The 15762-nt window shown below is 43.2% G+C and overlaps 1 protein-coding gene across 11 annotated transcripts in view; it reads left to right on the top strand.

The window, feature by feature from the left end:
* The window catches only part of PHF21A (PHD finger protein 21A), a 197393-nt gene that overhangs the window by 174361 nt on the left and 7270 nt on the right, over positions 1 to 15762 (top strand). For all 11 annotated transcript variants that reach the window (XM_030332113.2, XM_030332117.1, XM_030332112.1 and 8 more), the window contains 6 exons: positions 946 to 1044; positions 3573 to 3624; positions 4406 to 4485; positions 4950 to 5010; positions 7595 to 7758; positions 14336 to 14491. In XM_030332113.2, the coding sequence (XP_030187973.1) occupies positions 946 to 1044; positions 3573 to 3624; positions 4406 to 4485; positions 4950 to 5010; positions 7595 to 7758; positions 14336 to 14491 (612 nt within the window). The remainder of the gene's footprint in view (positions 1 to 945; positions 1045 to 3572; positions 3625 to 4405; positions 4486 to 4949; positions 5011 to 7594; positions 7759 to 14335; positions 14492 to 15762) is intronic.

Genomic DNA, 15762 nt, shown 5'->3' with positions numbered 1-15762 from the left:
ACATAATGATTTTTGAGAACTTTTGCTGTCCTCACAGGACAGAATCCTACTCATTAGTAATCACACAGTTTTACCCTCATTTAATTTCTTGTTACCATACAGAAAGACCATAAGCATCCGCGTGTTTTTTATTTGAAAAAGTAAAGTAGGTTTGTGTTCACAGTTTTTGTATCCACTTTTCTAATAGCATTTCAGTATTTCCAGAGGGGTTCGTAAAATGAATTAGCCATTGGATCATAATAAGAATAGTAATGCAAACTGAGCCTACCAGTTTGCTAGGTGCCATTTGTTCTTAAAGATGATAACAATACTGGTGTTCTTTTGTCGGAATGGATGCATCTGGAAGACAAAGTTGGGGGTAATCGGATTGTCAGCCTCTTACAAGATGACCTTTTCTTGGCAAGCACATCTCTCTTCTAATGGATGCTACAGGCAGGTGTTAAATATCCCAAGTGAGGGTAATTCTGCCTCTTCTCTTAGGTGATGATTGGAATTGGAAAGAGAAGAATGTGTACGCAAGATTTTTTTTTTTTTTTTTTTACGTTATTCAGATCTTAAGCTTGCAGTGGACTGGAGCTTGACCTATGTGTAATAAGAATGGGCTTGCTCTGGAAAACTGTCCCTACGTCCTAAAATACATTGAAATCAGAGCAGCCTATACTCATTTTTATACAGAGGAATTAAAGTGTGGATTTTTCTTTTTGTGTAGTTTAGACTATTACAGTTATAGATTCATATCTACTGTAGTTATACAATTTAATTATTTCAACTAGGGCCTTAAATTTTACTTTTTGCCCTTCCAAAATATAATCCATATTATCTCTTTTATTAATATGTTTCCAATTTGAGTATGTTCTTTTTTCCTTCTTTGTTGTCTACAAACTATGTTTTCATTTTTTTAATGAAAAGTGAATTCTGAATTTTCATTTACTTTTCCTTCCTTAGACAATTAAATCCCACACGGAAACAGATGAGAAACAAACAGAGAGCCGTACCATCACTCCACCTGCTGCACCCAAACCAAAACGGGAGGAGAACCCTCAGGTAGGCTTAGCCCTCCAAAGGCATGGCTCAGTCTATGAGATGTGACTTATTCTCATAAACCAGGAGAGACACCTGCCCTCCGAATCACTTGATTTTCCTTTTCTTGTGCTTCCACACGACTCATTAATGTTATTGCCAAGTCAGTTTGGCCTAAGGTAGATTGAGTGGGTCCTGGCGTGTCCCTGAGCTGGCATACAGACATTTCATGCACATGTTACAAATTTGAAATGTAAGATTAGTGATCATTTTCCCAGGTATCCGATTGCATTCCTCATGATAATTATGTGTTGTCTCAGCCAGCATTTCTAAGAGGTCCATACAGTTCACTCAGCCGAGGTCTGCTTATGTTATTGATTATAGTTGTTAACATGTGCACTTTTGTTACTACTGTTATATTGCACCAGATTCTCAAATCCCAGATAAACCAGTAGCCTAAAAGGAGTTCATTGAAGCATAAAAGTAAGGATGAAAATAGTAACATATGTACCATTATTTAGGATAGAATTACAGAGTCACATAGTAAACAGGACTGGTACAAATACAGAATGTAAATTCACGTGTCCCCTTAGACGAGAGAATTTTTTAGTTTGGCTTTTGCATAAGCAGCTCTAAAAGAAAAATGCGTGCAGGTAATACGATGATGAAGATATAGTAGTTGGATTTTATTAGACCAGCACTCTATTTCCCTGTATCCTCAGTGCATTCTTTTTAATGAAACCATTCAGATCGTGGCAGGAAGCCATCAAAGCTTCATGTCCTTTTTTTAAAAGCAGTGATTTATTGGGTGCAGGTTTTTCTAAAACAAGTATAAATTATAATTCTTTCTGATATGAAATGGATTAATTTTGAATATATCTTTGAAAAAGAGACCAAAACTTGAGCCAGAAAGAAGGACCAGTGATGCAAATTGCTCTGGAACTTACGAAGTCATCCAGAAAATTATCAAAGGAAACCAAAGGACATCTTACGTTAGTTGCCCAGTGTGGGCAAGCAAGTACCACCATGTGTAGTCGTGTATATTTCACCTTCTGACTGGTGAAATCACTGCCATAAAGAGAATAAATTGGTTCCTGGCACACGTGTGATACATAGATGAGGCAAAAGTTCTTGACAACTTTTTATTCTCTTTATCACTGAAAATCTGTTCCAGAGGAGAGGAGATTTTTTTTTTCACTTAATAATTTTTTGTGAGCTTGATCTAGACTGGCAAAGATGAGTTGGATGTGACTGGCCAAGACGAGTACTGTTACTTGATCAAAAGAAGCTGCCTCTGAATGTCAGTCCACATACTGTTTTATTAACAGAGAACAGTTGGCAGACAGCCTTCTAATCTTGATTAGGTTGTGAAGAATATTCGTGGAAAGCAGGAATGTAGTTAATTGGCAATCACAAAATGTATGCTATTTCAGCATGGCAGCAAGTCCCAGGAGTGCTTTTCCTTGCTGACGTACCCTGGCTGTCAGGGGGATAGGTGCCCACCTGTTTTTTAAATAAGAAATAAAATAAAAACATTTCTTCAGAACTCTGAGGATACCACTACAGGACACTTCTGTGTTCTCAAGTGCCTTGTTCAGGGACTGTTTCTTCCTAAAACACTCAGTGTCTTAAATAGCTTGAACCTGTCACTTCAGGCCAAAATATCATTTGTATTGAATGTTGAGGGTTGAATAGATCCTGTTGCTGTTGAATAGGTCGGGATTTTTAAAGACCAAACTATGATATAAACAACTCTACAGGAATATGTCTCCTAACAACTGCTGATGTTGTCTGTTATCTGTGAGAGAAATTGATGATGTATTATTTGGCATAGATAGCAACCACAGGCAAAGATGTGCTTTCTAGACCACATGTAACCACAGAGCAAAACAGGAATCAATATGTTGCTCCCTCCAACTTTAAACGTCTAACGCTCCAGCTTTGGGGTTCAGTATTCTAATCAACTTAACTTCTGATGGAGCCCTGAGAGTGGTCTCCAAAGAGAGACTGCTCTGTAATTTTTAGGTCCACGTTTCATTTAAAAATCATAGTATTAAGCAGAACCATCTGCTATTGTTCCTAAAACTCATTTAGCCTGAAGTTAGCACTGTCCGGTCATTGGTAGTAAAAATGTTAGAACCCTTGACCTGTTAGGACAAGTGAAGTACTTGGAATTTGGAGCTTGTTGTATGGGAAGCTCTTTGTAACCCTCTGCATGTTTTTGAGTGTGATATCGTCTTCCTATCTAAGAGGCTTTTTTGGAAAACAACAACTACAACAACAACAACAACAAAACTTAGGTCACTCAAAGATACTGATCTCTGTCATTGAGAAAGTGGAACATGCAGGTCCCAGTCCTTCTCTTTTGATCCCCGTAAGACCAGAAAGCCTCCAGAGTGGCTCTAGAAGGTGTTTGTTCTTTGGTCACCTGATCTCGGCCTCCTTCAAGTGACCAGCCTGTTGGACTGGCTTTGCCTAGGAGTCTAACTAGGAACATGCAGTTGGCTTTGTGAGAACCCAAACTGAAACACATTCTTGTTTCTCTGGCACAGAAACTTGCCTTCATGGTGTCTCTAGGATTGGTAACACATGACCATCTAGAAGGTAAGAGAAGATATTTGTGGTGCTGCCTTATTTCTGGCCCAGAGCTTTATTCTTGAAAATGGGGTTGACTTAAAAAAAAAAAAAAAGAAAGAAAATGGTGTTGACTTTATTGCTAAGATATATAGAACACTGAAACGCCAACAGAGTATGATTCAACTAGTGTGAACTTTATTTCCTTTGGAGTCCAACATGCCTTTCCTCTATCTAATATTCATCCCTTCCCCTCCCTGTGGTGATCCACGCTGCTGTCCAGGGGAGACTCCCCACTTGCCTGGATTAAAGCGACTTTTTTTTTTTTTCCTGACCGCATGGAGTATCAAATGCCCCTCTGACAAGTCTCTGTCTGTATTTTTCAGTCACGCTAGGTTATCAGAATCCTAAGAACAGTTACAAGGCTATACCTGTCCTAGTCATTTAATTCAAGAATGGTGAACTATGGTTATTCAGTCCAGGTCTATGGATAAAGTTCGTCCACCCCTATATTAAAGTGATCTAAAAATAGATGAGGATAGCTTATTTACACACGCTGTCCACTGTTAAGCTCTTGGTCGCAGAGAGCCACATTATAGGACAGCATGGTCTCGCTTTCTGAGAGGTGAGCATAGATGGTCCTGCATTATTTGCTCCCAGTGGTATGCTTGCCTCTGCTGAGGCTGCAGTGAAACAAAGAGATTTGCCCCATTTCTGATTTGTCCTGGGAAAGCCAAAAGATAAAAAATGAAGTTAAATTTTTGAGGCTCTCCATATCTCTTTTCTAATTCAGACCTTTTGCTTTCCCAAGAAATCCAAAGCAAGAGGCAAGAGCGAAAAAGAAGAACAACAGCCAATCCAGTATACAGTGGAGCAGTCTTTGAGCCAGAGGTATTCCTGGCCAGAGCTTGGCCCTTCCTGTTCTAGTTTTGTTTATGATTTTTTCCATCACCTCCCATCTGAAAACCTGCTGAAGAGCAGTACCCTGATTGTACTTGGCCCGCTTTGTGGAATGATGGGTTTTTCTCCAGCTGATCATCCTGTTTCATTTTTATTATTCACTGCTTTCCCCTTAGTTTTTTTCCTAAGTTTGAGCAAATACAGACCCACCTTAAAAATGTCACTCCTCTTGGCTTCAACTCAGCCGTCATCTGAAGCAGAGGCAGACCTCTCTGGAATATTCTCTCAGAGCCAAGTATATATAATAAAGCCCATTTAGCACTGAGACCTTGGGTTGACTAGCACTAACTCGTTGGCATGTTGACAGGCGTGCTACGCCTGGTCTATAGCTTGTGCCAGTATCGGTAGTGACCGTGCTATTCAACCAGTTACCTTTCCTTCTTCAATCCTCAAAGCGTAAGAAGAGTGCAGTCACATACCTGAACAGTACGATGCATCCTGGGACCCGGAAGAGAGGTGAGTACCTTTTTGTAGCTCTCCCTTGCTGTTGCTTCTGCTTTCTGTGTTGTGTCCCCCCCCCCCCCGCCCCTTCCTCCCCTTTGTCCTAGAGCCTAACTCCTAAATCCCTTGAAAATAGTTTTGTTATTGTCATTCTCTGGAAATGGGTGGGGGGAAGACAGTGAGATTTCTTATTAGAGTTCTGTATACTGAATCAAAAGTTGCCTTTCCTTGGATTCTGGCAAGGCTGACTCAAGGAGGTGGCTTAATACAGCATTTCTGCCCCAGGCCCACCAGGCTGTCCTTGAATAGCACAGGGAACAGAACATTGTGCGAAAGGAAGCATCATCATTGAGCATAACAGAGCACTGCTGTTGCCAAGGTGTTCTTAGTAGCGTCTAGGTCATCCTGCTGCCAGTGAGACCAGAGCATGACTCGAGTTTCCGTGAGCCGCAGACTTTCCAGGAAGGAGAGAGGTGGCCACACCAAGAACTTAGGATCTAGGAGTTGAGGGCATCTCCAGCTAAGGAAGAGAAGGTCGTTGTCAAAACTGGCTCCCCGAGGCAGAAGTTCCTAAAGAGCTCCATCCCCATATTTCAGACCTCCCAGGGTGGGCATTGCACCTTAACTCGTGGGCAGAGGCCACAACACCCTCCATGCAGGTCTAAATAGGTCTTAATAGCTCAGAGTTTGAGCTCATAAACAAGGTTCTGAAATTGTACTTTGATGTCAGTAATACATCCCAAGGTCCCTTTCTCCACATGATAATGTGTCCCTGAATTACAGTTCCAGGCTAGAAAGGTTGCAGAGTGAGTGGAGTAGCATACTAATTTTTGCATATGCACACACTGTCTCAGGAGCGGTTGGAAGCTTAGGAGGTCATCCACGCTCTTTTCTTTTGTCTTCCTTAGTCAAGGCTACAGCTGTACCATTACCACGTCCTTACCCGAAAGAGATAGCGTACCCACCCTCAGTGACCCATTCTAACGTTTCATTAGCCCTGTCCTTTAAGTAGCCAAAAATATTTCCAAGGGAAACCCCAAGTCATTGCCTCCTGTCGATCCCTGGGTCACAGTAACCAGTGCCGTGGGTTATTTTTTGTGGTTTTAATTTTGGCAATTTTTAGTGACCTCTGACCCGGTTCTCAGAAAGGAGCCCTCAGTCCGAAGCCTCAGTTAATTGGTCTGCCGGTGGGGAGTATCTGCTAAGAGGACGGGGGTTAAACAAGCCCGAAAGACCTTGGCCTTGCTTGCCAAGGTCAGAGGATGAAAGCCTGTATTCACAATGCCTAGGATGTGCTTCTGAGGGTAAACAAAGAACATTCATCTTTTACTTCCCTTTTGGGCAGCCCTGATTCCCTAGAAAAGACAGCCTGTATGATCTGTCTTTGTACTGCAGACATCGCCAGTTTAACACAGATAGGTAATATTCGTGTAATGTCTGACAGAACCGTGGCTCTGATGCGTAGTCCTGATATAATTTATAACTGTTGGTAAGGTTCTGATCCTCTGCACCATTCACCAGTGCTCGTAGGCCGTTGTGAGCCTCTCTGGCATTTTTTTTTTTTTCCTCCTCTTTTCCCTTTGGTGTACTGAGCATATACTTTTTGATCACCCAAAGCTTAGAAGCTCTGATCCTGGCCCTTCTGACAAGGATCCTGGCTTGGATGTACCATAAGGCAGGAGTGAGTAGTTGACCAGTCTTGCCATAGCCAGTAGGGTCCATTTATAGATCCTCTGGAGCCATGAGGCTTGATTCCCAACGCCCTGGCTCAAATCTGTCTTTCAGCAGTGTTGCTGAAGGCAGGGCCTTTTCTGAGCTTTGGGAATAGACCCAGGTCCTTAGACATGTAGTTTACCAGAATGTTTGTGATGGAAGCGGGGAGACCGTTTTTGATCAACCGGGGATGGTATCTGACTCCAGACACACTTAAAATCACTGTTAAGCTCAGAACATCTTTTTAGCTCTTAGGTTCCAGCTAGTCCCAGAATATCTTCCCCGCTAGCTCGGCCAGCAAGGGGTAAGAATAGTTAACTTGAATTTTGCCTCCTGTTTGCCTTTCTCCACCCTCACAGGCAGTGAAATGACCAAAATATAGATAGGAGAGAAAAGGAAAAACAGAAATCTTAAATATATCTGTGGGAACTGGGAATCACTAATGATTGTGAGAATGATGGTTACAGAGAAACTTTGGAGACCAATATTTAGAAGGTGTGGAAAAACAAATTCTTATTCCTAGCTTTGACCCCCGTTGAACTTTGACATCTTATTCTCACATCAGAAATCTCAAATTGTAATAGTCCAGGAACGTCACCATGATCTGCCCCAGGCGAGGCCCTTTAACATGACGCAGCCACTCCTGTCATTCTCCAAGGCTCTCTTATCCTCCTTTCTTTTGAGACTCATGCAGTTGTTTCTAATGACATTTAAATCTTTGCTTCCCTTCCTCTCTTTGGGACTGTTGTATTAACCTCTGTCTGCTACCTCACTTCCTTTTCCATGCTAGCCAATGAGGAACACTGGCCAAAGGTATGTAAGATCATTTTTCCCCCTTTCTTTCCCTCCCCCTTTTTCCCTTTTGTTCCCTTCTCTTGGTATATAGGTCGTCCTCCAAAATACAATGCAGTGCTGGGGTTTGGAGCCCTTACCCCAACATCCCCCCCATCCAGTCATCCTGACTCCCCTGAAAATGAAAAGACAGAGACCACATTCACTTTCCCTGCACCTGTTCAGCCTGTGTCCCTGCCCAGCCCCACCTCCACAGACGTAAGTAACTTGGGAAAAGCACGCTGTCTTCCTGAGAGCTTAAATTGGGGAAACCGTTGTCATATGTTGTCTCCTTACCAGCTGCATCTCCTTGACTAACCCTGGAACAGCAGTAATCCCGACAGGACACGGTATATCACGTAAGGTCCTGCCATGTCCTTGAGAATCATGTACAACATCAGGAGGCTCCATCAGTTTTTAAAATGTGGATTTGATCTGCTGTGAATGAGCTCTCAGGAAGGGGGATGGGGTGGGAAGTCAGCTCATAAAATTGAAAGGTGCTCAGTTTTCCATCGTCTGTGTTTTGGGATGAGGAAAATGAACAAGGCGTACGTTCCCCTAGCAGTCCTTGTTTCCTGCTTCAGGTAGAATTCAAGAAGTGGAAAACTTTTCTTTCAAGTAACTTTATTCATCAGGTTTGATCAAACACGTTCCTGAAAAAGTGTCGGATATTTAGTAGCTCATCATGCAGATAGTACAGAATTGTAAACGAGTGCCCTAAGATTTTATTTTTTTGTTTCTTGTTTTTATTTATTTGTTTTTAGGTTTTAAATTTCAATTCCAGCATAGTTAACATGCACTGTTATATTAGTTTCAAATGTACAATATAGTCTATGATTCAACACTTCTATACATTACTCAGTGCTCAAGATAAGTGTACCCTTAATCCCCTTCATCTGTTTCACCCATCCCCCCCCCCCACATCCCCTCTGGCAACCATTAGTTCTCTATAAAGTGCCCTAAGATTTAAAAAAAAAAAATTTTTTTTAACATTTATTCATTTTTGAGAGACAGAGACAGAGCGTAAACAGAGTGGGGCAGAGAGAGAGGGAGACACAGAATCCGAAGCAGGCTCCAGGCTCTGAGCTGTCAGCACAGAGCCCGACATGGAGCTCAAACTCAAGAGCTGTGAAATCATGACCTGAGCTGAAGTCGGACACTTAACCGACTGAGCCATCCAGGCGCCCCATAAAGTGCCCTAAGATTTTAAATGAACATTTAGAAAGCAGTGCATTCACTCAGCAAATACTGAGCACTAGTACTTTGCTGCGCAAGTGCTATTATTGAGGCTAGGGATAGAACATCTCCCTGCCCTCAGGGAGCTCGTATTATATTATACATATTATGGGCAGGTGATAAGCAAATGAACATATCAAAGGTAGTGATAAGTGCTCTAAAGAAAACTGGGACAGAATAAGGGGGATAAGGAGTTGTAGCAGCAGGTTCCTATTTTACGGAGAGTGGGAAGAGGAGGCCTCTCCAACAGGAAGTGAACTGTGTCTGGGGGAGCATTCCATGCAGAGGGAACAGCCTCGCAGAAGCCCTGAGGTGGGCGTGTACGTGGTGGTGAGCCAAAGCAAGAAGGCCCAAGAGGGCCAGGATGGCTGGAAAGAGGGAGAGGTGAGATGCGGGAGAGGAGATCCCAGAGGTGACAGAGTCAAGGGTGCAGGGCCTTGGGGCTTTTACTCACAGTGAAATGGGGGACCGCTGGAGGCGTTTTGAGGAGAGGAGTGACGTAATTTTTCAAACCTACGAGAAGTTGCAGGAAAATACAAAAGATAAATATATACCTTTCACGTAGATTCACTGTTACCGTTTTGCCACACATGCCCCCCCCCACACACACTTTTTTGCTGAATTAGTTAAGAAGTTGCAGACATCCTAAATCTTCGTCTTAAAAACCTTCAGCATATATCTTCTCAGAACAAAGGTATTCTCTGATATAGTCACAGTTGTCAAATTGAGGACATTTAATATTAAGTAAATATTATTATATAATATATAGTCGATATACAGATTTCTCCGGTTGTTCAATAATTGCTTAAATGGCACTTTGTTTTTTCTGCTCCAGAATCCAGTTTAAGATCCCTCTTGATATTTGTTGTCATGGTATTGTCTCTTTCTTCTCCTTACTCTGGAACAGTTTCTCGGCCTTTCTTTGTCTTTCATGACACTGACATTTCTTAAAAGGTAGGACAGTTCTGTAGTGTCCCTCCATTAGGATGGGATTGTTTCCTCAGGAGTAGATTCAAGGTTTACATTTTTGTAGGAACACTAAGTACGTGGTGGTGAGTCCTCAGTGCATCACAAGCGGCGTGTGTTGTCGGTCAGTCTGTCCCATTGTTGGTGATGTTAGCTTTTATCTCCTAATTAAGATAGATCACATGAAATTTCTCCACTTGTAAAGGTACTTATTTTCTCTGGCAGAGATAGCTTTGAGTCTCAAAAACATCCAGGTCTCCAACAAACTGTTACCCGGTGGTTTTACCATCCTTTGATGGTTCTTGCCCGCATTTACTATTTTTAAGGTGTTTAAAAAACCAGCTTGGATTTTAAAAGGACCACTGTGTCTGAACCTTGGAGAAGAGGCTGTGGAGAGGATAGGATGGGAGCAGAGACACCAGTGAGGAGGCTGGGGCAGTCATCCAGGCAAGAGCCGAGGACGGCTTGGCCTGATAGGGTGCTAGAAGGAGAGATGGAGACACATGGCCGAGTCTGCATGTATTTCGAAGAGCCAGCAGGATTAGATGATGGGTATGAGAAGAAGAGAATAGTCAAGGGTGAAGCCAAAGTTTCTGGCCTAAGCAACTAGAACTAAGATGAAACTGTCCTTTACTGGAGATGCCAAGAGGGGCAGGTTTGAGGAGGAAAGCCAGAGTTTCATTTTGTACATGTCCCATTTCTTGTGTGGATTACAGAGCTTGTCTTTAGGGTCATCTTCAGGTAAAATGCCCCTTGAACTGGAAGGTTCTCAGTGCTTACTAAAGGTCTTCCCTTTGCCAAAGAACAAAAGAATACCATATGCACGTTCTGAGTGAAAATTCCAGAAGCAGCAAAGGAAGAGTCCTCTTTGGAGGATCGGGTCATACTGGAGTTCTGTTCCCTGGCAGGCTTCCTTCCTTGGACCTAAATGGTGACTACAGGCTCATTCTTGCTCTCGACATTCAGCATTTCATCCAGCCTGCCCGACTTTTTGGATTAGTAATGGATAAAGGTGTTCTGCCTGTCCTGCCTCATGAGTCCCAGGAGTCCCTGTCAGAAACCTTGTTTGCTGGCACCAAAGATTGTCCCAGCTCTTCTTCAGCTGAAGCGTTGCCAAAGGGATTGCCAGCTCATAAGCTCCTGGTAGGGGTCTCCCACGGGGTGGTGTACAAATGCTGGAGGACAGAGGATTTTGTGGTTCTGCCTGTGAGTCTCTTTCCTAAACGTTTCGGTTTTTGTGCTTTTTGGCTGGTGGGGGTTTATGGCGTTCTTTGAGAGACTGAACCCAAAGGATCTACTCATCAAATCACAAAGGAAAAGCTTCTGCCAGGTTTCGTCTTAAAACGCAAACACTGTTCTTTTGAGAAATCCAGAGGTAAAAGAAAGCTTTTCTTAAACCACTAAATATGTTAGAATTTTCTAAGTTAAACCTAGTGGAATGGATTTTTTTAAAGATAATTGACTCCTACTTTTGTCATATCCCAACAGTGGCAGTGATTAAAATCAACACACTGGACTCTGTATGTTTGCTGCTGGGTAGCACAAGCCCCAACAACATTAATTAAACAATCACAGTTGAGAGGCAAGCATTTCCTGAGGATCAATAACCGTCTAGAAGGACTTGGAGTACAAAACCCAGCCAGGCACTAATCCTCAGGATATACCTTGTTGCCACTATCATTTTAGGAGCAGGGAAGATGTGTTGACTTAGTTGGAAAATTCTTTTAGCAAGTGACGGAGTTGCAATTGATCTAGCCAGGGTGTTTCCAAACACCATACATCCTCAGCTCCCAGCAGAGTGCCCTGGGTCAGCCAGCTTTCAGTTTAACGTTGGGTTTATGGTAGTAGTTCAGTCACCAGAGCCTGAGCCTTTTTACCTAGGGCAGCACCTCCATGGGAATCCCCTGCTCTCTTTAAGCTAAGCAGAGAACCAATTCTGGGTAGATAAAGTCTGTACGTTGGCATTTTATTATTCATTTCTATGGGCAGTAGTTCTCGAAGTGTGGTCCCTGAGACTCCTCGGGGGTCAAAACTATTTTCATGATAATATTGAAATACTCTGTGCCATCTTCATTCTCCTTCTCTCAAGAGTAACCGGTGGAATTTTCCAGATAATATATGACATGTAACTATGTCATAACTCTGATGGCTTGTGGAGTGTGCACTTGTGTGTTCTGGGGCTTTATAATTTTTCAGCATCCTAGTTTTGTAACGTGCTGTGATTCTATAATTATTTCAAAATTTTGAAAGTTTTAGAATTTCTAATATATTAAATATCAACAAATACAATTCACATAAACAAAAGCTCTTTGAGGTCCTTAGTAATTTTCAGAGTGTAACGGGGTCCTCACAGCAGACAGACTGAGAAGTGCTGCTCTAGAACATGGAAATGGGATCAGAGGTTCTTTCCTGGAGATTATTTACATGCTCTCTGCTGTCCACTCCTTGACATGCTCCTTGCTCGAGAGCAAAGGGAAGTGAGCAGACTCGTTACCCGACAGAATGAGATGTCCAGTTTGTTTTGCTTACTTCATCACTCATGGTGTATCTAGGATTTACCTAAAACAGTCTCTGAAGCCTTAAAATTTTTATACACTTCATAAAGATGCAGACTGACACAGGACTAAGGTTCAAGAAAGACCGCTTCTCTAGAGAAGAGTGTCCTTCAGCTTGATTTTAAGAATGAGAGGGGGCGCCTGGGTGGCGCAGTCGGTTAAGCGTCCGACTTCAGCCAGGTCACAATCTCGCGGTCCAGGAGTTCGAGCCCCGCGTCGGGCTCTGGGCTGATGGCTCAGAGCCTGGAGCCTGTTTCCGATTCTGTGTCTCCCTCTCTCTCTGCCCCTCCCCCGTTCATGCTCTGTCTCTCTCTGTCTTAAAAATAAATAAACGTTGGGAAAAAAAATTTAAAAAAAAAAAAAAAAAAGAATGAGAGAAGAAAGGGGGCGCCTGGGTGGCTCAGTCGATTGAGCGTCCGACTTCAACTCAGGTCATGATCTCACAGTCTGTGAGTTCGAGCCCCGCGTCGGGCTCTGTGCTGACAGCTCAGAGCCTGGAGCCTGCTTCGGATTCTGTGTCTCCCTCTCTCTCTGACCCTCCCCCATTCATGCTCTGTTTCTCTCTGTCTCAAAAATAAATAAACATAAAAGAAAAAAATTTTTTTTAAAAAAGAAAGAAGAAAGTTACCATTAATCGAGGGATGGGACCTTAACCTCTTTTGCTGCCTCAAAGCTGAACTGTGAGGGTGCATTCTCATGCAGTATTTTTGCTCGTATACTGAGGGGTTTTTTGTTTTTGTTTTTTTGCCCAGAGATAACATTTTTTTTTACTAAGAAAACTTTAAAATCTGCCCACACCGATTATCTTCCAATCTATTGCAGCCAGTTTCCTAGGCTATGGATACCCTAGTGAATTATAGAGAAAGTTTCCTTTTCTTGAGAGAGAAATTGTAGGCCTGGGAAGATATGTGCCTTCAACAGTGGTGGTTGAGGGGGTTACACATCATAGAAGAAGTGAGCATTGCTGTCTATGTCATTGCTTCCTGTGTGGATTCTCTGCGTTAGGCCTGCTGGCGGAATAGCCTAGAAATCTAAACCAACACACTGAAAGTGAAAAGGGGTCTGCTCCAGGCTATGGCGCTGCTCTGCTGGCTAACCTCCAGCACATCCCTTCTTCAGGGTTCTCTTCCCTCCTGTCTTTATCCATCCCGTTCTCAGAACAGGCCAGGGATTGACCTGCTGAAAAATACTTTTTACCTAAATGCCTTTTTCCCCCCTAGTGTTCTCCTCTCCAATTTAAGTAGATCTGCTTTTTTTCTGATGGTCTCTTCTGTTCAGAGGGCTCTAGCAGACTTACCTGAGTACCAGAACTCTCCATGGTGGGGGAGGGGAGACAGGCAGCGTGCACTGGGGGCTGCTCATCTATTCCCATGTGATGACATATTTTATAGGGAGAAATAAAGCCTCCCAGAATAGAATGGTCCGTTGAACACCAAGTGCAAATACTGGCTTTAGGAGAACATTGTCAGCTGTTGCTTTGGCTTTTTAAATTCATGTTAGAAAGCTCACGCGAGTTTAATTTGTTCCTGACTTAATCTTTTCCCATTGAACTTGCACTGTATTTTTCCTCCCTGAGCAAGCAAAGAGTTTATTAAAATTCCGTATTCCGTTCCTTGTCTGTCCTCTTTCCCAATCCTAAACTCCCCTGAAAAATGGTGGGTAATGAGAATTGTTTGTATCATATCGTGGAACACTTTGGTGAATGGATTTCAGTGTCTTCAAACTTTATGATTTGTGGGTCGGATTCTATCAAAACATAATAAATGCTGAGCTATCACCTGTAACGTTAATTTGGGCCTAGGTGATTTACACAGCTTTTCTGTAAACTCTAAGAACCCCGTCCCTGTCAGGGAACCTCAGTTATATGGAGTAGGTGGGAGCTGAGTCATTAGTAATTCCTACTTTCCTTGAATATTTTGGTAACATGTTGGAGGGGGCACAGCTGATTGTCCTAAAACACATGTATCCAGAATATGCATGTTAACCTGCAAATTTTACCTTTTTTGTCCTTTCTCTTACCTTTCCTCTCAATTTCCTAGGGTGATATCCATGAGGATTTTTGCAGCGTTTGCAGAAAAAGTGGCCAGTTGCTTATGTGTGACACGTGTTCCCGTGTGTATCATCTGGACTGCTTAGACCCTCCTCTGAAAACGATTCCCAAGGGCATGTGGATCTGTCCCAGATGTCAGGACCAGGTACGGACTATGGGTGGGTCAGTCAGAGAGACAGGCTGAGGAAGAGACAGTGCGGTCAGGAGGCCCTCTGTTCCCCTCGGCTGTGGGGGGCGTGGCAGAGTCTCTTCCCTCTCCTGGTAGTTCCGCAGGCCACCTCTGGCCTGTTCATGGCACCGCACCCACCCACACGGTGTCCATCCTCTCAAGGATCTCTGTCCTGTACTGAGGTGGTGATTCTTGTATGGGTGGAAAGACCCTGACTGCTTCCCTTTGTTCGAAATGACTTATCTTCTCATGACCTTGCCCCGTCAATGCCATAAGACTTTCTGCCCCTTTCTCTAAGAATGTGGTTTTGAGACTTCTTTTAGAAGTAAAACCCTTACAGGAAAGTCCCCGATTGATTGTTTAATTCAAATAACAACAGTTTCACCTTTCACCTGTGTTGTCACCAGGATAAGAGAACTCACCGTAGAGTGGCTATTGCATGGACTTGAAAGCAAACATTAACTGTCCTAGCCTCTTCCCTTCTTCTCTGTTTAGTTTCCGGTCTCTTTCTCTCAACTATCCACGTACCTTTATGTTTTTATTATAAGCTGTCTCAGCCTGTTTTGGAAGTCGGCGAAGTATAAATAACGAACAGGCCCGAAAGCTCAGCGAGCTTTGGGATGCTTCTTGGTTCTTTGGAATCCTGTTTGGGAGAATCCCGGTTTCCCGCCTTTAATCTTGGTCCTCCTCCTCCTGTCTTCATGACGTGGTGGAGACCGTTGTCTTTTGTTCTCTTCCTGACACTGCTCTGTGACCCTCTGATAATTTTTTACACAAGATCTAGATTATACTTAACTATTTGGAACTGATACGTAATTTCTTTGGTCAGCCTGCCTTTGAGGGAAATATGAAACTAAAATTGAGACAGGAGGGGCACCTGGGTGGCTCAGTCGGTTGAACATCCGACTTCAGCTCAGGTCATGATCTCAGGGTTCGTAAGTTCGAGTCCCATGTCGGGCTCTCTGCTGTCAGCAAGGAGCCTGCTTCGGATGCTCTGTCCGCCCCGCCCCCCCACTCTCGTATCTCTCTCTCTCTCTCTCTCTCTCTCTCTCTCTCCCTCTCAAAAATAAATAAACATTAACAAAAAAATTGAAATTGAGACAGGCGGATCAAGGCCGAAACTGCCAGTGGCTGCTGCCATTGTGCAGGCTTGTAGCTTATATGCTGGTGGTTCTGGTTGTCAGAGCACTTGGGTGTTATGTGGCACATATGAGGAGATAGGAATGCCCAGCCACGTCCCAGCCTCT

This window comes from Lynx canadensis, chromosome D1 (genome assembly GCF_007474595.2).
Source record: "Lynx canadensis isolate LIC74 chromosome D1, mLynCan4.pri.v2, whole genome shotgun sequence".
Taxonomy (NCBI): domain Eukaryota; kingdom Metazoa; phylum Chordata; class Mammalia; order Carnivora; family Felidae; genus Lynx; species Lynx canadensis.
This window is presented reverse-complemented; position numbering and strand designations above follow the sequence as displayed.